Below are 27,695 nucleotides of genomic sequence, written 5' to 3'. Positions count from 1 at the left end.
GCTTCGATGGTGGCGATGGTGGGACACGAAGTAGCGCTGGCTGCCAGAAAGTCCGCCTTGAGTGACGGCCCCTTTGCGAACCTGGCTGCCCGCCAATGCTCTTTGCAGACAATGAACGGTATTATCTTGCGTTTTCACATCCAATTCATTTCTCAGTTCAACAGAGGGTTGTTGAAAATTGACAAAAATTCAAGTCACCACACTGTTTGTCCTCTACACATTTCCAGGAGTCGTTTCGTTATATTTATTTGTTTTTGGTCCGCGATGTCTCGAGCGCGAGAATTCCCAGATGCTCAGACAGTGCAAGTTACCTGCTGATCGTTATCGGCAGGGTGAATATCTGTAGCACATGACACTCAATATCAATGATCTACCAACCAAAACGTCGCAACATTTTTTTTGTTCCACCCATGTTTTTCTTTCCTTTGCACCATTTTAATCGACCAACATTTGCAGCTCAACTGGCATTCATAAATATTGAACTTTTTCAAGTATATATAAATGTTTGCTTTTATTAGTTGGTAGCAAACTCAACAATGTCGCTTTTACAAACAGACACAGGTGAGCCAAAATAAAATAACAGTATTTTCTCTCAGAAATGAAACGTTTTTTTGGCAGAAAGGCTTAGCCAGGGAAAAAAAAAATATATATATATCGTGTTGTTATATTGTGGCATCGCTGTATATTCGCAGAGGTCAGGCTAAGATAAAATAAGAAAAACGATGAAAAAACATTTTCTTTTTAAAGATGTTTCATTTTATTATTCAGTAAATTTACCACAAAAACCAATGTACTTTCGAGAATAACTAAACCCTGGGCCAAGTTTAATTCAAGCATAACCAAGATAAATTGGATAAAGTGCCTCGTGTTCGATACACGAAAAGTTTCTCACGTTCAGAATACTTCTCAGCGCTTCCCAGCGTACGTATGCAACGCGAGAGGCATGGCAAACATACTAATTATTACGGCAATAGTTAGTGCTATTGGCATATATAGGGTTTGAGCGACGCTTAAATCGCCGGATCTCATTCTCAAAACTTTCCGATAGCCCGTCGCGCGGAGAAAGTGACGGCTGGGCCGCGCAGCTGCAAGGCGTGTATAATTCAGCCCATTATGGGGACGCGTCAGCAAAGGTCATTACATCCCTGCACGCCTCGCGCTATTGAGGCACAGAACCCCGGGGGGAAGGCTTACGGCATGTAATGGCTTTTGTTTGCGGGGCTCCAACAAGCCAGCCTCGCTCTTTTCACACTTCCCAACAATTGGTATCGCTGCTCCGGCCGGCCCACGGTGCACAGAGAGCGTGGTAAAACTCCACACTTTTAGCATTTTCTGCTCAAAATCAGCAAGACACCATTTTCTCCCCCATTTTATCAGTGGGCCCTTAATTCCCTAAAGCTGTCACCACACACTGCTAACGCTCAATATTATCTGCATTCTTGAGCACATTTCATACTGCCGGTAATAGAATTAGAGCCCGGAGCGATGAATGGGGCAGGTTTACTTTGGACAATGCAACAGTTCAGGGCGACACCGCAGGGGCAGCTCGCAAGTGCAACAACACTCTATTAGACATTATATTGGGCTGTGCGAGATCCTTTCAGAACAAGACAATTACCGAGCTAAGGCATTATGCCCCCCACCCCCCTTATTATACAACTTCCACACTGGACCTTTAAGAGTTTCCCTACAGAAAGAAGTCAAGTTTGGCTAAATAGATCTTTAATTAAAACAGCATTAGGACCTCTAAAGCCATCCATTGTTAATCTTGAGGGGGGCAAAGTTTTCACACCAGAACATTTCCCGGAGCAATATCCAGATCTTTGGGAGAAAGGACGTCGATTCAGCAGAAGTTATTGTGAACCCCTGATGGCTGCATTAAATCAATAGATGTGAAAAACGTAAGCCCCGCATTAAACACCTCTCAGAATTACGGTTCGGCATGTGAACTAAAGCAAGCTGATGGGACATTGTTAGTGCTGTCAATCACGGGATTTTTAAGCGGACCGCAAGTTTAACATCTCCCAGTCCAAGCCAACACACACACCCATGTCATCTTACCAAGTATAGCAATCATAGCTATGCTATGAGAGTATTTAGATCGTTATTCATTTAGAAAAAAAACCTCAAAACGTTGTTTTATGCACTTCACTCATAACATGCACGCCAGCGAGTAGTGCGCGTCTGTAAATAAAATGCTACGAAATGAGCGAAGGGCACCCAAACCAGCGGAAATAGATTAGTCGTGATATTTCCAATTCAGTTTTACAAATGGTCTTTTACAGTTGTTTCCCAGAAGGACAACCACAGAAACAAACAAAACTCTCTTCCCGAGAGATAAAAAGAATGCATAAAAAGTTTAGTATTCTCATCGCACCAATTGCCCCCCAAAAATTGGTAAGCTTTTGAATGAACTACAACTTAACGCCATGATTTGCAGAAACAAAAACGATAACTAGCTTGAGCCGGCCCATCTCAAGAAACCCTTTAAATGTATTTCCCGATTGCCTTATACACGCAATGTGCAAAATAGAGGTGTAGTAATTCAGTATACGAGCGATTGCTATGCCTACGATGCATACAAGCGCACGTGTAATAACGTTTTTTCTACGCGTTTATTAAACATGTAATGGGTTCATGTGTCCCCTGCAGTCAATAGTGGCCGCTACATTCCCCACAATATTTTTTTATCGAATTGCCAGGTTGGGGGAGGGGGGAGATGAATGTCTAGACTTCTGGTGAATATCCAACTCCCAAAAGTATTCATTTATTTGCGGATATGGCTGGATCTCTACTCCTCAAAGGGCCAGAGCAGTAATTTGCACCATCCAAGGTGGCAAAACTTTATTTATATGGCTAATAGGAGCGAATTATTTGCTAAGTCACTAACTGCAAATGGTTTATCACACAATTCACTGTTATTGGACAGGATATTGGAATCGGTAAAGTTATGCCACCAATAGTGGTACCAACATGTGAAATATCTGGTCTGGCCTCATGGACTATACTGCTTAACCTGGTTGAGGCAACTATTGCCATGAGAATGTGTCAAATAGCCTCATATATGCCATGAATGAATGGCCCTGCTAGATGACTTGTCATTAGCATTATCATCAATCACCAAAATAACGCCACCATGTACAACGCGTCTTCCACATGCAAATAATGTCCTGCGGCGCACACCAGGTAATGGGAGCAGCTAGTTGAGGTGACACACACACATACCACCACGCCCGACTCGAGATTCTGACAATTAACAACTGTTACTAACGCGACACAGCCGCGGTTTTAAAAACGCATCCCATCTGTGCTCTTAATTGATCAAGTCACTTCTTTATAAAGCGACATGGATTCCTGTATTTAAGTAAAAACTCTGCTGTTCTGTTTTCTAGTTCACATCAGATGTAAAGGGTTGATAATTTGGTTACGTACACATTCCTTCGGTCATAAATCTCAAGACGTTTCAACACTGCCAACTTCACAAATGACTGCCAGCATATCCCCTGAGCCCCCTTTCATTCACCAGGCCACATGTCCACACCTCCATTCTTCGTCTCCATGCAATTCTATTCTATCAGACGAGCCAACAGTGGCTCATCAGTTGCGTGCGGATCGATGGGAGGACGTGCTGCAATTTATTTACTAATCGATATAGCTTTGAAACAGGAAAAAAAGAAATCTGCCCAAGCAGGAGTGGGCCACGGCGCCAGACCCCTTGAAGCGGAGCCAGACACAAATACTCCTGGGACACTCACGCAGATTTCCACGTTCAAAACCCCCACACAGCCACTGGGCGCGAGTGAACCGACCGCATGATCACCATCACGTGACCCACCTAGGCGAAGGCCATTATGAATATTTTGGTACTCGGCTCACAGGGTCGGGGAAACGTGGTCAACCATTCGTGTTGCAACGCATTCAGACTTTACGTTTTACCAACACGGAAAAATTGCCATTCCTCTCTCCAAAAAACCCCGGCGCAATTCAACAGGCAGCGGGCGAAACGGGACACAAAAAAATCGCTCATTTATTTAGCGCTCGTGACCAAGCCCACCGACACATTGTGTGGCCAAATTCCCCTTCATAATGCGCGCGCTTCTGCGGAAAACTACCTCGGCGTGCAATCGCAGAGGTGGCCGCTTCCATTGACCAAATCCAAACTGCGAAAACCGTGCCGTGACCCGTCGCAACCCCCCGGTTTTATTTCGCCCACAAAGGGAACGGTGTCCTGGGTGAAGGTCTTTCCTGCTGCCTGTGTGGCTTGCACAGCGGGGACCACGGGATTGGTGGACAGGGTCACTACCAACTCCACGGCCTAACAACAAACATGTGCAAGTAGGCTTCTTACATGAGGCACCGAGCACACAGGGTTTACGGCTATGCCATGATGCACAATGTAATGCAAAGCAGCAGCAGCACTTTACTGCTATACCCCGTGTGTAAAAAGGGAAGCAACATTGTCGTGTTTTCCACAGCAAAGCAAAATCAGTACCTTCACTGTGGTGTTGGCCAAGAGACCAACGGGTGATAACGGCGCTGTTTGCATTGGATCCATAGCATAAATGCACGAGGTGCTGCAATAAAATGCACCTAATCGCTTCACACAACCAGCAACATGAATTGTCAAAATTTGCGGTCGCGACTCGATTCAGGATTGTATTATTTGTCTCACTGTACTTCGCCGCATGTACCGTGTCTTGTTTTTATTGTCTGTCTTGTAATCCCTGTAACATTTTTACAAGTCGTTTTAATGTTCCACCCCCGTCTCTTTTGGAATTGTCTAGCATGCACCGGTATCTTGATTGCTGCATTGGCCTCAATGTACTTCAGCATATTATCTGTAAGCAATTTCTTTAGACCAAAAATAACAATTCTTCGACGGATATTTTGACGAACATAATCATGAGGATCGTTTTAATCTATGCGTTGTTACATGAACGATAAACCAAAGCACTGTTGACCGAGAAATCACTTAAGACGGGTCTAAAACACAATGCCAAGAGAATTTGATCGTGCCACAAACCCAAAAATCTACTTCCTTTGGCTGTGCTTCCCTCGCTATCTGAACAGGAGTTACTTGATGCTTTAAATCAAATGACGGCAAAACCATCGCCCCCCTCCCCCCCCCCTGCTTATACATCACAAAGAGCTCACACTCACGGCTGTTTTGTTCACAGGGCGAGTGTGTGTGGGGTACGCTGGGCGAGACGCTGGCTCCGTCGCAGCGGCGTTCACCGGACATTTGTCAAAGGCGGGGAAGTGTGCGAGTGAAACTCATCACGCACTGCATCTGCCAAAAAATCTATAAGCCGACTACCCGGAGACCCGCAGTCACTTGCACATTCAAAACACTGCCTTTGGAGCACCTTCTTGCTCAGTATGTCAAAATGCAGTGCAAAGGGGGGAGGGGTGAACAAAAAAACCTTGCACGTTATATTGTTTAACTCACTGTCCCTATTTAACGCATAGGACATATATAAAATACGTGGACAAATGTGTCCAAATTGTTTAGACAAGATGAATAGAAATGCACTTTCATTCTCGTACAAAACTTGCAGTCTGTTTAATCTGCTGTACATATGTACACTGAATATCAAAATGATGTATTATATCACCATTCAATATGCTAGCGTAACAGCATCACACTGAACTTGCTACATTGGTAACAGTATTAAGGCAAACGGGACCTCATTATCGCCGTCACATTTACTTTACATCCCAACATCCTCTTTAGGCCACCAACCCTGCACCTAAAAATCTAAACTCAAAATCTCAGCCATGACTATCAAATTCTGTAGTCCAATTGTGGGCCTTAGAACTCAAAACACTTTGAGGAGGTGCGGGGGGTTAGGCCGGTGGATGGCTGCCATAAAACAGCCGGCGGGCAACATCACCACTTCGCTTTGGTCAACTCGCACAGTCGGTGAATCCGGACGAGCGCGACCTAGAAATGTGGCCTCGCTGCGGCCCGGCACCAAGCCTGACATGGCCCCATAGCCGGCCACGGCCCGCAGCCCCACGGACGAGTTCCTCGGTCGGCACATGATGGCCGAAGCAGCAAAGGTGGCCGCGGTTTCGCCTTGCGGAAGAGCCAGGTCGGCGGGGACAACCGAAAGGCGGCGCCAGAGCAGGGCCGCCCCTGCCGTCATGAGCTCCAGCCAGCCGCCAGCAGAGGCGTTGCCGGGGGTATCGCTCGAGTCTACCGCTGCCACCACCGCCGCCGCTCCGGGCGGTGGTGCGTTTGTCATCCGCCGCAGGGTCACAATTCCTCCCCCTCCTGCCCCTCCTGCCGCCGTGCCAGGGTGGTGGTCTCTCAACGCGGGACTCAACCGCGGCAGCCTGCTTTGCCCAGTGAGCAGCACCGCGGGGCCCCGGTAGCCGAGTGCCGCGCCATGCCGTTCGGAAAGTGCGGCGGGGCTCGCCAGGCCCGTGGCCTCTCCCTCAGCCACGCCCGGTGGGGCCGGAACGGCTGGATGAAGTGTGGGGACCGTGGCGGCGGGAAGCCCGGAAGATCCGTGCTGCTGCTGTTGCTGCTGCCTCGCGCTTAAAGCGCGGTGGAGCGCAGCGGTGGAGCCCAGTACTCCCAGCAGCCCTGCCACATAGACGACCCCGCAGAGACACGCCACCTGCCGAGGCACGCACAGGGGTCAGCCACAACATCCCGCTAGCCTGCCGGGGGCGGGGGGGAACCTGCGGGCCACACAAACAGCACGCAACTTCGTTTCTTACGGCCGACGACCGCGCAAAGGATCCGACCACACTTAAAAATTACCCACAAACGATATTTATTTAGCAGTCACTGTAAACATCTTAGCTGCACTGATCAGTTCCAGATGGGAAACATTTTAACTGGCCACAATGTATATATATTTTTTTGCAAAGACGAGCCTAAATTGACGTATTACTAGATAAAGCTAAGATGAGTGTTAATGTGTAACCTACCAAAGGTATTTCAAAGTCCTATTCGGTTTTCAGAAGGGAAAGGGTTAACCATCAACAATAGCATAAATGTAAAACATAATTACACAATGTACATTTACATAGCATTTTACTGGTAGGAACCTCCTGGTTACACCAGCCCACAGGGGATTATTGTGTCCGTCATGCAGGGAGAGGCTGGGTGGGGAGAGTGGGGAGGGGCTGGGTGGGGAGGAGCTGGGTGGGGAGGGGCTGGGTGGGGAGGGTGGGGCTGGGTGGGGAGGGGCTGGTTGGGGAGGGTGGGGAGGGTGGGGCTGGGTGGGGTGGGGCTGGGTGGGGAGGGGCTGGTTATACCCCTTGGTGCCCTTATAAAACTCAACGTTTAACCTACTCACACCGGCTTGTGCCCGCCCTCACAGTCGGGCATATTTGCGGAATACACCACGCCGCCGTTGACCCTGGCCATTGACCGAGCAACCCAACGTTCCTACCAGCTCCCTCCGCAGGAATGTGTAAATGTGACTGCATCTCAAGACACTTATGAATATCATAAATTGTAATTAATCCGTTTTTAAACTCACGTTCCATGAACGCAATTATACATTTTCATCCGAGAATTGATGCGTCGCTGTATGCCTACGTATGCTTGTTTCATCCTCGACGTCTGCCTTCACTACGACACCGTTACTCGATGGCTACGTTGTCCAGACACGCAACAAGAGAGCACACGCAGAGTCAATGGGCTCTTACTGGAGTTGAACTCCTGTGCGTTCCTTTCTTGAAGAGTTCATATTCATGAAAAGTGCGCACAGACAACCGTGCGTTGGAACTACCATCTATAGTTCGATGTAAATCAACAGTAATTTAATCATTCATCCCTTAGTAAATTGATGAACTGTGACAATTGAAGGTTGTGAGTTGATTCAATAATAATCATCCTTGTCATGTTTTTAACATGACGTATTGCTTTTATTTTTACTGCGTCTCATTTGTAGCCACTTTGCCACCATTAGCCCAAATATAATTTGCACTATTTTCACAGGTTGTGGGCAATACATTCCCACACACGATACAATTCAAGTTTAGTGCGCATAAGAATTGATTTTAAATCGAGGAATACATGCAATCTGACATGACGACTAAGAACTGTAACATTTAAACATCCGTTTCCTGTGGATGCTTGCCGACTTTGAAGTGCAGATAAATATAGCTAACCGATAAAAAAGACTGTTTAATGCAGCGGTCAACACTGCTTTGGACACTTAATTCTCAATGCTTGAATCAGACCGATGACGAATTTTTAGGACAAAGTTGAAATTCAACAGGCACGCTGTTCATAAGATTTCCAAGTTATTCAAAAAAGATGTGGGTGCAAAAAAGACGACGTTAAATAAATAAACGTCGCTGTTTGAACAAAAAAAACCCCACAAGACTCATGATACAGAAGTGACAGCGTAAATCTGCCTGGAAAAAAACATTTCAGACACGGTGAGTTTCATACAAATTTACCAAGCCCTCGGCAAACAAGCCTCGAAAGTGAATCAATATTTATCAGCAAGCCACATCCTTGTGCTCATACGTATAAATTAGCCCAGTAAAATAATTCCCCCATACATCAAGCGCTGTGTCTACCTCAGCAAACTGGCCGGCGGCAGGCAGGCAACATACACGTATCGTCCTGACAGGTTCAAACATTAACTATTTGCACTCAAAGATGCAATCAGATGTGTTTTTAATTTACGTTTGAATACTTCTCTCCGAACGTACAACTTTCAATGGCGAGATAGACATGCACAGCCACAGACAGGCGTTATCTACATATCTATCCGCCACCTGTGTTATTTGCCCCCACTGGAGGGCGAGTGTTGGGCATTCCCACGTTTCTGTCAAGTTGTGGCCTGCAAGCGGGGTACAAAGGATTCCTCTTTCTTCTTCTTCTCCTCGACATTAACATGCAAACACAAACGAGTGCAGCGAGCGAGCGCACAAAGACACAGCACCGTCATGTACAGAGCACGACAACTCCACAAACCAGACACGTGCACACGTAAAACACACACACGTTCTAATAAAATATAATCACTCGGCCTTTTATCAATCCATTGCTGAGCGAATGCCTCTCTATGTGTTTTGTCAGGAGGGGGTTTTGACTGTATCTTACCATGCTGATCAGTGCAAGTTGAAGCAGTGGGGGGGGGTGGGGGTGGCAGGACCAGTTCCGGTAATTCTCGCCACAGGTGTTAGCCACGGCAAGCAATCGAACTTAAGTCACTGGGTTCACTGCGCCATCCCAATCGCACCCCCCGCATTTTAATGGTTGCTTTAAATGAAAAACCAAAAATACCAAACAGCTCTAGGTATGTGAGTGTGTGTGTGTGTGGACACACAACCTAGACTGCGTGCCCCTGGGTGTCCGACTTGAGTTTGAAGCTTCGTTAATCAGAGGGCAAGTCTTTAAAGTCAGTGCAAGGAGTGGTCTAGCGAATTGACGATGGCATCACGGCGGTCATTTATAATGTCACCGCAGTAGTGTCTACCTTATCATGATAAACACAACTTCAGTCACATGTCAGACAGGCTAAGACACAGAACCTAACCGGTATCTCCAGGAGAACTGCTTGCTTTTGCAACTTATCTTCCTCTATGTATCGAGATGTTTGCTGTATAGTGCATTAGAGAATGTACAATATTTAACACTCGGAAGCCAACTATGGTAGTTGGGTCACATTGATAAACAAATAGAACAGCAGAAATATTTTTCAAGTAAACATTAAAATTGAACGACAAAAAGTTGAGTTTTTTTTTTCGATTTTGTATCAGAATAGTAAACATCCCAGGGTGGAGTAAACAATTTTTTAATTTAAAAGTTGGAGGAATGCAAAGAGGAAAAAAAACAACAAAAATGTACAAGAGTTTATAATCATTTTAACACCTCATCGGCAACTCTTGCTGGTCAGCACCAGGCTGCATTCAAAACTTCAAAGTTCAATTTGTGATTAACTATTTATTCAACTGATGTGGAAACAGTTCATATCATCACTCTGACTTTTCATAACCGATTCCATTGTACACATATACATGACTATGGTAAATCAGATGAGTCGCCACTTATTGTCCCGTGCAGACGGTGACAAAACAGTTAGAACGTGCGTGTGGAAGGCAAATAATAAAAAAAAATATCTCCACATATCTACGTCAAGTAGGGGTAAAGAACTCGTATACAGTCCGTGGGAATAGGAGGCCACTGTAAGCATCTTAGCCACACCAATAATCTACGACGTGTGAACATTCTTGACCTGGCTGCCACGTTTCTAATTTTAGCGTGCTCAGTAAAAAATATTTATCGGGGCCTCTTATTCAATATCGTCAAGGTGCGTGTCAATTTGCGGGCACCCCCACCCCCACCTCCCCGCGAAAGACATTTGAAAGTCGAAATTCAGTCCTCGGCAAGGAAGGGGTTCCCACAACCCCTGGTATAGAGCTCAGCTCCCGAGTGGAACAGGCCCGTCCCACCTTGGCAAACTGCAGGTAGAGCTGCGTGAGGGCCTTGCGGAGCGAGGTCTGGTCCATCAGCACACACAGGTCCATGTAGGAGAACCAGCCCCGCCACGTGCCCTGCTGCCACGCCACGCTGACGGTGGGTGGGGGACAACAACATCGCACAGCGGTGTAAGATGGGTGCTGTTTTTTATATTTTTTAATTACATTTCAAGGAGCCCAATACAGAGCACAGACCGCGAGGCGAAGGTTCGCGGGAGGGGGAATCAGAAGCTCCGTGGGCCTCAGTCCCGAACACTATGCACGTGGGTTTAAAACAGAGGGGAAAGTGGGCTCACTGCACTGTTAATATGAGTAATATTAAAATAAAAAATGTATGCGCTTTAATGAAATGTACCCTACTCGTAATGGCAGAACTCCACGAATCCAGGAAGTGGCCGCGAAGCTTGCCATAATATAAGGGACCGTGGTGATTTACAGCCAACGTCAGTTGAGCGTGGACAAATAGACCCAAGCCGAAACATAACATTTAAAAGTGAATGTTTAAAAATACCTTTTTTATTTTTTTGGTAGAATATAGTATTGTCGTCAGTATGACATAAGTATACCAAGTTTGCAGTAGATACCACATTGGGAAGTGGGTTAAAATTGAGTTAAAAGATTTGAGGATACGACAACGACAACAATGACAACAGACAGTGAGTTAAATAAAAGCGTGTAAAAAAGCGGAGTATTTAATGGTTGTGTATGCACAAGACAAAGATCCCCCTTATAGCCTGAATAAACTTTTGGGGCAAGTGCTGTTAGCGAGCACCTATGGACAAAACGGCACACGAAAGGGTGGATGGCCAGCACCACGACCTTTATCTCGCTCGTGGCGATGTTTACACACTGCACCAGGTACTCATTTGAGGCTGAGTCGACCTAGGGGAGGCCCAGGACTGGTTCAGCGAGAATCGAACTCTGAATACTGGGTTTGTAGTGCAGAGCGCTAACTGCGCGCACACGCCAAAAATTAAGTTTTCAAGGATACGCAATGCACTGTCACTCGCCCAACAAAAGATTAGTGAGCATAGAACTCAAGACATGTACGCATCTTTCAGGCACAGTCCGATGCATCGATTCATCGATTAAAATCGATTCTCATGCTCACGATACAATGCACTGCAGCAAGTACGAAAAACCGCTCATTTTCAACTTCTATGTTACATTTAATTGGCTAACGTTAACTCTCACGATGAGACGGGTTACATTTACTAAAATGGCAAAAGAAAAAGAATAGGTTACTGAATTTAACCGTGACCCCAAATCATCACTTCTCATCGAATTGTCATGGAGTGAATCATTACATGCTGGTTTGCCCCTAAAAACTTTATTAAACACATCAGCCCTAAGTGTCATGTAGATTACTTAAGAGCGCACGTTTCACAACACATCGTGTATCGTGTTGTGGTTCACGAGGTCAAGACCAGAGTGTGCATTGGGATTTCATCAGGAATTTTACCCTTTTGAGTTTGTAGGCTTTGAAGGAATGCAAAATTTCTGAAATGATTAACTAAGGCGGGCAGGCTGACAGGGATTCGCATTCAATCACTCACAGCCAACACAACTGTATCGTGCGTCAGCACAAGTACACAGCGGACGTTATGGGTACATTTCTTCATCGCGATGACATTTTCAAAATGTATTTTGCACATTGGTTTAGCAATTTTCTGGCGGTATGCGTGGCGTGAGCAACTTGCTCACAAGAAATCCAATTCCTCCAACGAAAAAAGGGCACTAAATCTTCAACTTAACAGTCCTTTTTAAAGAGTCAGATCATTGGAATCGCCACTTAAATGCAAGTGCAGAAGCCAATAAGTGGACGAGCGAGCAGAAGGCTGTGATGAATGCTCAATACAGTAGCAATTAGAGGAGCGCATGCGCACACAAGCACACCAATGCATGCGCATCCCAGCCCGCGCTGATAAACGTGCGAAAGATGAACAGGGAAACTACTTCTGTACAGCGATCCTACCCCATCCCCGTGCTCGCGTGCCCTGCAAACAGCCACATTCATTCATTTGTTTCTTTTTCTTTTCCTTTTTTCCACGGGACAGCCTCGGCGAATGTTTGTTTTTCTATTTTTTCCCCCTCCTCTGCATTCAGCAAAATTTGCAGCTAAGCAAACACGATGGGCGCTCTCCCATTGTTTATGCCACCCCTGATGTGCGGTGTAGAATTATTTCCTGCGAGCGGCACAAACTCGAATAATCTTGCCTTTTAGAGGAGTTAATCTGCTGTTATCGCTTGTAATCTTTTAACAGCATTAAGGGTGTTACAGTGTATCCTTTTCTCCTTAACTTGTAATTCCTCGGCCAGACAAAACAATCAAGAGCGGACTTTGTTCACCTGTTGGGACACGTTTCTCTCGAGTCGCCAGCCTTCTCCCCAGCCCTGACAATAACCTTGCGTGCACTTCTATTACCTCCGCACCACGTAGCTATGTTTCTCTAAAGACTCACTTTCCCCACAATAAATTTGAAGTCAGTCGAAAATGGCATAATGGAATTCAAGTACCAGTTATCCTTTTCACGAGAAGCAATGTAAATAAGTTTAGCGCACGTTTTAAACACAATTCAGTGAAATAAAACTCCCGACGTGAGCTGCAAAATAATTCTTACAAATTGCTTTAACCTTGTTTTACATGAACTGTTTAGTTAAAATTGGTTGCCACAACCCAGTTTATTTTTCTTCATGTAAAATATCCGCTGGGGTGAAACTCCCCTTGTCAGCTCAATGTAGATTTGAGACTGCTACAATCTATGAGTATATTAGCATTTATAAAGCAATATTATGAGCGCAAATGTGATTGTCTATCGTTGAGACCAGACTGAAAGTCTTCACAGCTTCTGCAAAGAGGCCTGGGTAACACCAGTTATTCAGTCATAAATTAGAATTAAATTGCGTAAAACGTGACAAATTTTTATATATTTTACGGTGCTGACCACGATTTTTTATTTAAATTACCACGTAAATGTGAACTTTCATTAAAGAAAATAATATTTTCAAATTAAATAACGTTTGAGGAAGTTATAAGAACTAATCGTGCTGAAATATTATTACGCGTGAGTTAAAATTTTTAGGCGTATATTTTCCCATGCTGCTGTTTGGTAAAATTATCCATCCTGATCTTGCGAACGCCCTGGTATTTTGAACATTTCATGCAATGCTCCACACGCAGCATGCGCTGCAGGCAACACTTACGTTGATGACGCAACTTGCTTCAACCCAACTCAAGTTACACCTTTAGCTGTCAAATTCCAACTGAGCGATTGTGTGAAATACTAAACAATGTGTGAACATCTGAACGTGAAAACGGGTTGTAAATGAGGATTTTGAACGTACGCTGGTGCAACAAAAACCTTCACGTTTTCGACGACCATTTTTATGCAGTTCATACGAGTGGTATAATGGTACGAAGTTAAAGATTTAGCAGCGATGGCATTGAAGAGGCGATGGCGGTAACCCCCAGCATGCAAAATGAACAGCATGGGACCTTTCCTAAAATGACTTCTTCAGTCTCACAAGTCCTGGAGGGCTCCTACCCCGTGGCAAGTTAGACACCCGTCTTGTGACCTCCACACACACACAGACAGCCAGCCCTCTCTTCTCTCTAGCAGACCTTTTCCCCCCCCAAGCTCAACCCAATGGAATGACAGCAACAACATGCCATTTGGGGGGGTGGGGGGTGAAGATGCTTAGCTCAGATAAGGTCACGCCAGCAGAGCCCCAACACCTGAACCGTCTGATGTGCTTAGTCACCGGGAAGAGGACACCCGAGATTTGGTCACAGCGTCTGCACAATGGCCGAGCACGCACTTCAAAAATTAACCTCTTAATTTGGTTAAGGCGAGTCTCGTGTGTGTGTGCGCGTGTGTAGCGTGTTCGCACGGGCGACGGGGCAGCGTGGAATGCGCCCGCACGGGGGGCAAAGGCGGTGGGGGGGGGGGGGGCGCGTTGCTCCACAGGGCTCGCCGGGGACGTTCGCGCTACGGCCGCAACTATCTCGAAGGCTCGCTGGCAACGGTTGCTAAGCGCCACGCGGACTCGCGGCGAGGATTTTCGCGGAGTAAATTTTTAGGCGAGTCGCTGTCGTTGAAATTCCGCAGGAAGGAACTTCCTCCACAGGCCAACAGGCAGTGCCGAAGCAGCGTACAATTTGCCGACAGACAAAGTGTCGCCGGCAAGTCGCGAGGCCGGCTCCCTCTGAGATGACAGGTCCTCACCAAAGCAGGGCGACGTCGACAATGCGTCTGCTTCTGTGTTCGCGATGAAAGGCCGAAAATAAATCCCCTTTCTCGCCAGGTAGGATGGACAATGAATTATACCAAAGGGCAAAAGATAACCAGCGTCGTGACAGACAGCAAAGGGCCGGCTTATCTGCGCGAATCATCAACAGCAGCCGGCGGGACTCAAATCCCCCACATATTACGCTAGTCCACTTAAACGCTTAAAAAAATTAATTAAGGCGATGGCGTAAAAGAAGGAAAAAAATATAATAATACCATGGGGCATGCGTGACAGGTCGAGGCTGATAGCATCAAGTCAATCAATGCGGATGTGGCCTGACATTTATTCCGTCGCCCAGAGAGAGGCGGAAAAAAAAATTCACACGTATGGTACGCGGCATGATTGTTTCACAGGTGAGTTCAAAGCGAGACCAACGCTTCCTGCGCATACCTGCCCTCCAGCCGGCTCAGCAATCCGAAGAAATCGTGAGGACGGACAAACAGATCCCAGTCCTGGCAGAAGAGAATAAGAATGTGAGCGTACACAAGAGAAAAAACACGAAACGACAAAAGATCAAAAGAAGAATATTTGTGACCTATCAGATAAACACAGTCCATATGTTGTTGATTAAAAAACTCACTTCACTATCTTTTTTTATGACACATTAGCATTTTTTTTATACAATACGGTCATTTAGATATTCTAGTTTAACCTCCAAAAATGTGCTCGTCTAGACAAATTATAACGAGTTGTATAATTACGACAGCGCTGTAAAAGGGGTGCTCAGGATTGAGTCATACGATTAAAACGGCCACACAACCCGCCTAGGTCACAACTTGCATGAGAATATTTATTTTCTTCTCTGTGGCACCACAAACTAGAGCACCACAGCCAAGCTGGTCTCATCATCACCATATACAAACTTCTCGTTTTGTCCTCTGAGTGATCATCCATTTGCGTCAGTGTCCAGGCGGAAGCCTTAAGAGTGTTTTGCCCCAAGAGTTAAGTTTTCCCACATCGCACTGTTGCTTGGCATTTATTCAAAGGGAAAGCCACCTCACAACGCTGAACACACCGCGTCCTCACACGACGAGGGGAGGAAGGGAACAGTACATTTTTCGCAGACCAATTTGAAGCAATGTGTTCTTATCAAATGTTTTCACTGCGCGAACTCACCCGCGCGAATGTTAAAACGTCATCAAAAACCCAGTAAAAACCAAAGTGTGATCTTGCAGCGGTGTTGCGCAAGTCCCTTGCATGTGTGGGTTAGTGCGTCGCATCTCACTCACAATGGCCTGCAGGAATGCCATCTCCAGCGCGTTGACCGTGTCTGTGTCCAGCTTCCCGGCCGTGCCCCATTCATCGTTAAACACCTCCTCCTCCTCGCCCTCGTCGTACAGGTACTTGCTGGCTACCATCTGCAAGAACAAACACAGATGCACAAAGATCCTCAAATAGCTACGTTGACCAGGACAGGTGCCGTTAGCAAGGGCGACTAGCACCGCTCCTGGCCACCTTTTTCTCCCCAGTGCCGACGTTTACGCGCCACACCAGGTATTCACCTAGGACTAAGTCGACCTCCAGGTCCAAGATATATTTAGACGAGATTTGCTATAATAGTTATCCATGGCCAGGCATTGAAGCCAGGTTTCTGGGTTTTTAGCGCAGAGGACCAACGACTGCATACACATGGCGGATATAAGGTGTGATCCATTTATAGATACCCTGCTAATGTAATCAGAATAAAGTATTGTGAAAACAATATTTTATATCAGAGCCTCTACACGTCTCCCACTAGTCACAACAAACATATTAAAAACGTTTTAACACTTTACTCTGTAAGATATTAAGCCATTGATTTCACAATATTCAATCAGCTGCCGAGAAGAAGAGTGATGAATTGTAAATCGGTGGGAGATTTGTAAACTTGATCACCCTGTATGTTTCTCCCCCTTTAAAGCCTGCATGGTGCAATAATTCATTGGAAATGTTTGTGAGCAGCCCTACACATGATGAGCAAGAGGGGCCAACCAACACTGACAAAACACACCTCCTGCAGGAATTTGGTTTTAGACTGCGGAGACCCATTGAATAAAATATTTACAGACAAGAGGTCTTCTCACGTGCACGAGTAAGATTCAAACCTTGCTCACTGGGCACACACACATATAGGTCTGACAAACCGTAACTACGTAAATATACATAAGAACACAGTCACAAGTTAAAAATGTGTACACGCAAACACTACCACAGACAAGTGAGCATATACGACCGCATGAGCAAAGACACACACAAACGCACGTCTTATTACAAACATGCAGAACTCACAATGACCTCTTCCCGCACAAGCTAGCAGGACCTAGCCATGTCTAATTGTATTTAAAATGCATAACGGTACAGTTGCAAGAGTACAAATACAAGTTTATAAACTGCAATGAAATTAAAATAATACAAATCAGAGATTTGTTTGTCTGTATAAGCCGGAAAAAACAGAAACGGCACAAAAACATCAAGAGCTGCGACTAAACATGTAATGATGCATTTATTCATGATTAAAATGTATTATTTCGTTCATGATAAACACATCAAATAATGTGTTGGAATCCGTTATTCATGACCAATGTGAATTATACTCAATTTATATATTTATTCTATAGTTAGGTTAATGGACAGACAGAACTGTCCATATCATAAAGGCTCAGAAAATACTCACGAGATAGTTAACAGTGTGATAAAAACTCATTATACTGATTTAATCGCTTTTTTGTAGCAGGCATGAATTGCTGCATCACCAGCAGCGACTACTGCAGCGTCAGTGCAACTGACAGCGCTAATAACGCAAATTTCCCAACAAAGAAAATAAGCGACAAAAAAAATGAAAGGCTTCTGTTGGAAACAAGCACACCATGCGAGCTTGTGCCCAGGGGACAGACGGGGACGGACGATGGTGACGTGGTTCAGCCCAACAGAGGAAATGTAAAACACAAGACAGCTCCTCAACAGAAAGGCGGTGCCATTGATCTTGGGCAGCCAGAGGATAGAATACAACTAAAAAATATTTTTTCTTTTACCAGTTAAGTCTCAGTGAGCGAGAAAGTAATTTTCAGAAGTGACCTGGTCACAAATGAGAACCCAACGAAATGGCTTATCACGTCGAAATTTATAGCAGCCAAATACTCAATACGAATGTCGATTCTAAATGTGGAGGGAAAACCCGGAGGACTAGGGATAAAAATCCATGCGACCACGGGGAGAACACGCAAACATCAAATATACAGGCGTCAGGGTCGGGATCGAACCCAGGACCTCCTGTATACCAGGCGAGGAAGTTCACATCTGACCACCACATTGTGCAATGGGGCACGGAGGCAAGGCCACGTGGCAGGAAGTCCAAGACAGGTTCCCAAGTAGGGATATTTTTGGGAGTACGGCTACAACTATAAACAGACCTAATTGGCTCGCTTGCACTCAGCAGGCTGTGGCGGCAGCAGCAGAGGCAGGGAAGGCCGACCTTGGCTCGGCAGCCATGAGGGGAGTGCTAGCGCGGCGCTTCTTTGAGAATGTCTGTTTCTGGAGCGGGGGCAGATATTTAAGGCGCGCAGTTTACATGCGGGTCAAACGAGAGACAAGACTTTGGCCAAGCAGCCACTGGAAGTCAGGAAGCCGTCTTGTCAATAGATAAAGGGAATATTTTTTTTTTAGAACTAGTGCAAAGTTTATAAAAGGGATTCTAACTGATGCCAAATTAAGATCTTGGCGGATGTGTGAAAACGGAAACAATGATCGAGGCGCGCGTCCATTTGTCGATGACTGCTTGCTCGTGTCCGAGAACTTTTGTTCATCGCAATTCGATGTTTAAAAAAATGTGGCTGGCTGCTGTTAACCAAAAAAAATGTTTTTTTGTCTCTCACAATTACCACAGCTGCAACCACAAATTCACATCACATGTTGCTGTTCGGACATGGAAAAACCCTGCCATCAAATTGATCAGTTTTTTTTTAAAGGACTTTAAAGTACTAAATAAGAAAGATACAAGGAACCATTTGGTTTGGGAGGTGGGGGTGGGTTTTTTTTTGCACACGTAATAATGATGTTGTGTTTTCCCAGGGCTGTGAACTGCATGCTATTAGAGCTCCACTTAAGAGTCAGTGGACACATGTCAAGCCCCTCAGCCCAAGGTTAGGCAAACCCAACCTCTGGCACCTGGGACAGAGTGGAGTGGACCGAGTGGCAGCAGAGGTACTCTGTCTCGAGCCAGAGCGCTGCCAAGCAGCACTGCGGCGCGCGGGAGAGGGGAACCGGCGGAGAGGATGAAGGGTGGGGGTAGAGAGACTGGGGGACTGCGGGGTGAGGATGGAAGCAGGGGGCGGGGGGTGGCTGTTTACCCAGTGCTAACGTACTGCTTCACGTTTGCCCTAAAGATCAGAGCAAATGACTTGCAGCTACAGTTTTCGACATTTCTCGCTCGCTCCGCTACTTGACCAACTGCACGATAAGTTAATATGAAACGTTACACCGGTGAGCTGCTCACATAACTATGCCAGTTGCCCGCAGTAATGTTTGCCTTCTGTGCAAAAAGTGCAACAGGAAAAAAATGTGATAAGCATATGCTTTGTTGAACGTCGCTTTTTGTTTAACTTTAACTTCCAAAACACACCCGGAAAAAAACACTGGGAATTAAATACACGACGACGACTAATCTAACGGAAGTCCAATATTTATGTACATATATTGTAAGTGCGTAAGGGTATTTGACACTGTTGGAAATTGGCGTACAAAGTGCAAGTGTAGAAGTACGCATTGTCCTGTGCTTACGCCGTATGGATAACACGTATAATTCACACACCGTGATTAACATCGGTTTAATATGGTGCCGATAATAATCACATTAAATAATACATTGCTATAATTGTTGTATCATAGAACGTATTAGTAGTTTGTTTTTCCTAAAAAAGCTAAAAAAATATTAATAAAACAGAAACATTTAAACAATTTTAAGCACGTTTTCTGACAAATTCGCTAAAGAATTCAGTTGCCTTAAATTCCGTCTGAAAAAAAACATCACGTTAAAATCAAATACAACTCTCAAGATTGTAAGAATGAAATCTTTCCTTGCACCTCTACAAATAAACACGCATTCTTGAGTCAAGCCTCCCCATTATCTGCCTCTCGTGGGAAAGCACTGAGCCAGGATTTCGAGGGTGCACCTAATTCATGAACACTCCCCGATAATTCTGCCCCATCTGATAGCAAGAAAGATAGCCGCTGAGGCAGAGTACAGATGCCGTACGCACACCGCAAAGCAAAGACGACACGCCGGCGCAAAAGAAAAAAAAATGGAAGTCCTGTAGAATGGGAGAATGGGGGGCAAACCGTCAAAGCATCCCTAAAATGCTCAGGCCATGCTCGACAACAATGGCAGATGTTAAACAGGCAGTGGACTTGTTTTTGCACTCACAAGCCAGCGAGAGAAGTGCTGAGTTAGCAGAGAGCCACATCTCTGCACATCACTCAGCGTGCAGATTATCCAGAGCCCCGCATTGCTCTACTAAAGGATTCACTTTGGGCTTTCCTTGTTGTTATTTCATGTCGCTTCTCCCACAGTTTGTTACTGCCGTGGTTGTTCCGTGGCAGCCGTATGTGCATGTGTGTGTATGCAGGTGTGAGCCTAGGTGTCATCGACTTAATAAAAGTTACTCACATAACCATAGCCACTTTACATGAAATGGGTAAAAAAATGTGAGGCCCAAATAGTGTCCAGAACATTAAATAATTGATACTTCTAGTTTTCCGAAACGTCCTAGAAATGTAAAATGTACAGTCCATTTGTCAATCCACTGCTGGATGAAGGTCCTGCCATGCTGTGCTAGTCATGGGAGTTGTGTGACCGTATTTCATCACGTTGGTCATTGAGGGTTGGTGAAGGGGGGGGACAAAGACAGTTTCCTATATCACTCGTCACTGACATAAGCATGGCCTGGAATCCAACTTATTTCGGCAGGTTCATAGTGCAGTGCACTAACAACACCACGGGGCTCCATCCCATTTTGAAATATCTTAATTACAAAAGAGAAAATTCAGAGAAAGAAGCACTGCAAGCAAGTAACGATATTGTTGCTATCCTGTCCTCACGTACAAATAACCAAAAGGGAGAAATTAACAAGGCAAGGTCACAGTGACTTTTCCCCTTTAAATATGAATTGTATAAAATATTAATAGTGGCGCATTCAAATATCAAGAAAGCAGTTGGAAAATCTGAAGATAGGTATGAATAAGCCCCCATGCGCCTCATTTGATGTTGCTACGCAATAAAATAATCACGAGTCAATATTACAATATTGACGACCAACATGAACTGCTTGTTCGTGACTTTCGGCACAAACACACCCACTATGCTCATAACTTTATGGACGATCATTACAACTCTGCAAGCAGCCATTAAACATTCTACCACAAATTCAATGGGGCGAAGTACTACTCCACTAATTATAATACATTGCTCAATCACAAGATCAACACAATCAATAAGTCAATTACGTAAGCAAAAATGCAATTCAAAACAATGTCCCCTCTCCAAAATTCCAAGCAGTGAAGGCAAATAAGTGTTTGGAGTCATCTGTGTACAGTGCACAAAAATGTGTGGTTTGGAGGATAAGAACCACACGCCACGCGAACAAACAACTTTAGTCAGAGAGCACGACAGCTCATGAAAAGGGGGACGTGAAGGAGGAATCCCAATTCCTTGCCAAAACACTGGGCAACCCTCACCGATCCTTTTCCAAAGGCATCACACGTCCACCGATCCGAACACAGCTATTTATAAGCCGCATTCCTCGAAACCACCTTGCAAACGAGCTTCTTGTAAACGTGATTAAACACAGCTATCCTGTATAAAATTTCATACGTAAATGTTTTAAATTTATTTCGCGAGATAATTGTGTTTACGCTGCTGGCTTAAGATGTTCTCAATAAACATTATTAAGGGTGGGTGGGTGGGTGAGGGAGGGAGCCAGGGAGGGAGAAAGGGCGGGGAAAGCGGCGGATGGGGAGAAAACACACCATGGAAATGAGAAAGAGGTCGGAGGAGGAGATGTTCTGGAGGTACTCGGGGTTACGTCTCTTGAGTCGCTCGATGTACACGACGGCCAGCATCATGGCGCATGGGGATACGCATGCCTCCCTGCTCTCACACACACACAACACAGATGCCCCATTCCGTCTTATTATCAACCCTAGGAGTTGACTGATGTTAGCAAGCAGCTGTTAAGGTTGGTGTGGTGCACTAATGGGATAGTGTGACCAACGCACATGCAGTTGCTTTATCTCCCCAGTGCTAACGTTGGTACAATGCACCAGGTACTTGTATAATGAGGATGAGTTTAAGAAGGGGAGAGGCTGGGACAGGTTCAAATATCACTTGCCACCATTGCTGTCAATTGGTCGGGAATCGAATATAGGTCATTGGGTTGATAGTGCAGTGGGCGTACTGCTGCACCACTACGCATGCAGGCACACAACACATCTAAAAGCACTCCCATGCAGAGCTCTGTTTTTAAGCAACATGTTGTTTTGCTTGGTTATTCGCCCCCGGTTTTTTTGCATGGCCATTCCACTCCACTGTGGATACTGTGTCTGTAATAACAGTAGTTAATAGAAGAATCAAGATAACGAGAAGTCTAACAGAGAGCAAGCCACTAGTGTCCAACATTTTTTATTCTTTCCACAAGTAGACTCATAAATAACATGCTTAAATAATGATTATTTCTTATATGCGAGGAATATTATGTCAGTGTAAAATCACCAATTTATCCAATTAGGCTACGCACTTACTATTTAGTTTCAAAGTAAACTCAAACAGTATTAAGCAATGAACCTACATCACCCGCCTTCACCACCACTCTCCCACAAGGGGATTGATAATGGCCGACTGCCAGGCTCAATTTAACATGCAGTGAACGTCACGCGCAGCGCCACAAGGGACACCTCATCACTAATAAACGCTTTCTTTCTGCCTTGTTGAATATTTATGAAATGCTTAAACCTTAATGCTCAACAGGCAGTGTATATTTTAACACTCCCAGTGTAAGGTACCGCTGCATTCACCTTTGCGCACCCTCGTCTATATGCAATTTAAAGGCTCTGCAAAAAGGACAAGTTCTTAAAAGACAAACAAGGCCACTCTAGTTCGACTTCGTGACTCGAATTGAAAAGCCACAGTGATGCAAACAGGAAGTGGCCAATCCAGTGCTGACGACATTTACAAACCGTTGGAAAAGAAAATCACAACACTTGTTTTATTTACTCGGAATTGAGAGGGCCATGCCAAGCGCCGCACTGTTAAGAAAACGCACCAGGGTTCGCGTAAACAGAAAATGCTAATAAATGACACCCATCATTAGTTCTTATTATGGGAATGGCATTAAAATGTCCTGTGCGTTATCTTGCCGTGATAATCGTGCACCACGGGCTGTGGGAAGAGTACATGGGCACAGTTTACACTGAGCAAGATAACCTAATTGAATAAAAATTTTAATCACCGATTTGCATACCTGCGTTGAATAAAATATAGGGGAAAAAAATAAGTACAGGCAATTACAAATTATGATTGTTATGAAACCCAGACGCAGGCGTGATACATCACACGTACGAAATTATTTGCGATCGCTGGTGAATAATTATCACAATGGTTAATTGATACCTGGAGAATGTCTTCATACTTTTTGAGTTTGGTTAATAATTAGTTCACCAAACGATGGGGCAAGTGTTGAGCACAAGCCGACGGCAGGGCTTGGCAGCGACATAAACCGGCAGATCTGGCTGCTTGCGGAGGAACGAAGGAACAGGGCCGGCGTGTGTGTTTGTTAAGGTGCCACTTAGGTTACCTGGCAACGTGCAAAGCATACTTTCTCTGCAGCTTTCTCATAGGGTTCGGTGCTGCGTTCTGGAACAGCTCCACAGCAATATCTGCACGAAGAAAAGCGGAAAAATTATTCTCTAAATCAGTATTATTGAAATCAGAATCATGATGCCATCAATGCCTTAAAATCTGATACAAAAAGCGAAGAGGTGCAAATATATAGCGAAATAAATGCCATGTTATAAGTAAGACAGTCGTGAATATCTGTGCACAAGTTTGCAAAGATGCACGACTTTAGTTTAAAAACACCAGACTACCACAATACCTCATCCCCCATCTCAATGGAGAATGTGCAATGAAGTCTGGTGACATTGACAAATATTTCACGACAAAAGGCTAACTGTCAATTATCCAGCTTAACTTTTGGACTTAATCATGCTCACAATCAATATAATATTTTTCACAAGCAGGTTTAATTATCAGCTGTGCCTAAAACCCTGGAATTTATGACTCCTTGCCAACGTGCCAGCAAACATGTTGACAAGTAAACCGATTAGGTTAATAAGCAATAAAAACTGATGGCATATTGTACATCTTCACGCTCAAATGAAAACAAACATTTCTACCTATGATTTACGTAGGGTTTTTTCACAATCCGTGTTTTTATTTTATGCAGACCACTCCACTTCTCGATTTTACCCCAGGTGATGAAGAGTTGGCACACACGAAACTTGAATGAGCAGGTGTTGGCTTACCAGCGACCGGCCCAGAGAGACCTTCCATTCTTGGATTGACGTCATTTCTGTAATACAAAGTCTTCTGGAGCCGTTCCCTCAGCCTCAGATGAGCCGATGAGAACTTCTTATTGCAGGAAGAGATAAAAACGTGTCACACAATTACAACCGTGCAATGCCAAAAACAGTGGTTAAGGAGGCAGATTCTACGGTGAACGTTTTCAACCAGCTTTTCGTGAAATACATGGAAAAGCATGTCGGTAACATTGATTTGAACCCACAAAACACTGGCTTTTCATTAAGTATATGTAACTTAGTTAATTAACATAAACATGTATCTGTACAACTTGAGTAACTTACCATTTTCCAAAATCAGATTTTTCTTAACCTTTAACAATGTATTCACTGTAGTTTCCTGAAGGAAATTTTCCTTAATTATATAATATCTGCCTATCCCATGAAGTTAATATTTTACTTATTCTTTTGCAACCGTGTCAATAACGAAGTTACTCAATGAAATATAGAGGGCAGATACACGGTTTTTTTTACTTGTTTGCGAATAATATATTTTGGAAGGCTAATTCCGTTTTTATCTATATGAATGATTTTGCAAACAAAAAAGCTTTTAATTCAAGTGGTGCTTATTCAAACCGACAAGTTAACTGGAAACTTTGTAAAGTGAACGCAAGCCTTTTAGAAAATAAATGTCGTAAATATCGTTGCACAATAGCTTAACAATGGATACAAACAAAACACACCCTTTCTCCGGATAATAGGCCTCCTGTGTATTTTTTTATATATATGCTTGACGTAATGCACTGCAAGTAAATGTTACACATCACATAAACACCACCCTGTCAAATGTTCAACCTACTCGAATTGCGTCATTGTTATTAAAACACAAACGCACACCGATGACCATATTTCCACGAAATACATTTTATGCCAAAGAGCATCCCAAAGATGAGCACGTGACATTCGGTAGGGAAACAGAGTTGCACAAAACAAATTGCATATTGTTTATATACAAAATGTCCTTGAAGGATAAATGGTGAAAAGCCAAGAATCTTTTGTTAATCTGAAACGGATTTTTCATTCTGGGACGCAAGCCTTAACACTCGGAACCTACCGTAATTCTCTTCTCGGCTATAAATGCGTTTCTGCCAAAATAAGCTGGGGAAAAAATTCCCTCAATTGTTGTTCTTTTTCGCAAAAAATAAATGTGCTAAGTTTATGCGAACACTACTAGCAGGGCTTAATTTTTTTTTTATTCAAATCTGTTATTCGACAATGTATGTATGTATGCATGTTGAACGTATTTTTGCACCATACGTAGACAACCGTGTTAATCACAGGTGAGGGGTAGTGCAATAGTTTGAATCTTGGTCATTTTACTGAATGCATCTTATATGTTAGCATAATTAATTTATATACTAAAATGGAATATGCATGCTATATTATGCCAAGTAAGATGATGTCAAGCATCTCGAGAAATCTAACCAGATAGGATGTACGTTGTAAGACTCAAGTTTCTCTGGAATGAGGCTTTGAGTCAATGGGCTGTCACCTAGTTTAACTAAATATATATCTAAGGTGCTAGTGCATATAACGAACGGTCAATGTGTGCATTATTGCAGCGTGTGAAATGCTAAGATAGTTTGGCTTAGCTCCATGAGCCTCGTACACGTCCAGTGAATCTTAAAGAAAGCAAAAACACAATTCTATTCTGCTATGGTATTATCAAAGGCTATAAACAGAGTACTGGGGACTGCCATTTGTGCCTGGAACTGCAGTTTTCCCACAGATGCAGAGCAAGAGAAGCGGTCATTGAAAATGTAACCCCCTAAACTTTAAATCGAATTCAGAGTCCAACACCGTAGAGCTTAACCCTAACCACCCATACTCTTTGGTTCTTTCGGTAAAGTCACGTAGGTATAAAAATAAAATAAATCACGGCGTTTCGGGCGCAACACAAGCGTCCGGCTTCAGGTGGGAAAGCATGGCCTGCTGCTGATGCAGACTGTTTTACAGGTTTGAAATGGGTGTAGCCCAAGGGTTATAAAGGAGTGGCTGGGTCTGGTGATGTTAATGTGAGAAATTACCATGTAACTGGGTACGGAACTGGGTACCTAACCACCCACTTTTGAATGTAACCCCTAACCAATTCGAAAAAAAATGGCTCCACTTGTTATTTGGGTTGCTGACCCCTGGCCTAACCCTACATGAAAACTAAAGTTTGGAAAGGACTGCTACGAGATAATCAAGCACAACCCAAGATCTGTGATTGGACGAAAATCTGTTTTATTATTGGATACAAATCTGAAGGGGGGGGGGGGGGGAAGTTGCCATTTCCAGAACTGCATATGCTGTAATACTGTACGTCCACACATTACACACTGTAATACACACACAGCAGCATTACATGAACATATTTCACAATTATGTCAATTATACGTCATCATATTTCACAGTAATGTCTAAGCCTCATGAATTACTGCACAGTATCTCCACGTTTGCCACGATAACTGCAACATTGATGGGCATCATGCATCCCATCTACAGTACACATACCGGTGCAGTATGTACAATTAGATACGTTGTACAACAAAATCGATTGTTGTGCGGCACCGTTCCCACTTGCCGCTCACGGCCAGCACCAGTGACGAATATCTGAACCGGTCCTGGACCTCCCCTAGGTCGACTCAGCCTTATGCAGTGGTGTGTATGCGTCGCCACTCAGGAGACAAAGGCGGCCGGGCGTGGTGTTGCCCACCCACCCCCTCGTGTGCCGTGCCGGCCTTCATAGGTGCTACTCAGCTAACAGCACTTGCTCCTACAGTCAGTCAAGAGGGGATGTGTCCCCTCGCATGAATACGTATACGGGATCGCATAAGACTATTACAAACCAACCTACGTACGTGACTTTACCGAAAGAACCAAAGAGTATAGAGTATATAGCCTTACAAACACTGTGGCGATCACGAGGTAACCACCGTCCACTGTACCGTACAGTACAAGTTACATTAACGCGACACGTCCAAATCACAACACACGAGCACCACCACCACAACGCACACCCGTCCAGTGGCGCAAAGTTAATTAACTTTAGAACCGAGAGACACAATTAAATCGCGACAAACACCCAGAGGTGGGGGGGGGGGGGCCTCACCTCGTAGGCCGCGTCCTCGTTGAGGCCGGCGTAGGGCGGAGGCGGGAACGGCGGCTGCCCGTCCATGTACATGTTGCACGCGGCTCTCGGCTGCTTGGCCTGGAGGGGGGAGGGGGTTGTTGTCGCACTCCTAACGAATCACTCGGTTGTTGTTATTGTGACGGGTGATTTAAATCGAAAGTATAAACGTGTTTGGTGACGCGGGGCGGGAGAAGCTAGCGCCTCCAATATGGCGCCTGAGGGAGAA

At 44.7% G+C, this 27,695-nt stretch overlaps 1 protein-coding gene across 2 annotated transcripts; it reads right to left on the bottom strand.

The window, feature by feature from the left end:
* Positions 1 to 27,695, bottom strand: CNPPD1 (cyclin Pas1/PHO80 domain containing 1). 2 transcript variants are annotated; one of them, XM_061555837.1, is made up of 8 exons: positions 27,449 to 27,695; positions 24,301 to 24,403; positions 23,571 to 23,652; positions 21,748 to 21,868; positions 15,978 to 16,106; positions 15,139 to 15,200; positions 10,432 to 10,549; positions 1 to 6,626 (listed from the first exon to the last, which is right to left on the bottom strand). In XM_061555837.1, exons 1-8 carry the CDS (start codon positions 27,518 to 27,520, stop codon positions 5,820 to 5,822), a joined length of 1,494 nt encoding a protein of 497 aa, XP_061411821.1. In that variant the 5' UTR covers positions 27,521 to 27,695; the 3' UTR covers positions 1 to 5,819. The 2 variants fall into 2 exon arrangements, with proteins under 2 accessions (XP_061411821.1, XP_061411820.1); XM_061555836.1 differs by having other exon boundaries at positions 4 to 6,626; positions 24,301 to 24,406.

This window comes from Lethenteron reissneri, chromosome 21, assembly GCF_015708825.2.
Source record: "Lethenteron reissneri isolate LAM-NWPU_2019-01 chromosome 21, ASM1570882v1, whole genome shotgun sequence".
Taxonomy (NCBI): domain Eukaryota; kingdom Metazoa; phylum Chordata; class Hyperoartia; order Petromyzontiformes; family Petromyzontidae; genus Lethenteron; species Lethenteron reissneri.
The sequence above is the reverse complement of the archived record's forward strand: the minus strand, read 5'-3'. Positions and strand labels throughout refer to the sequence as shown.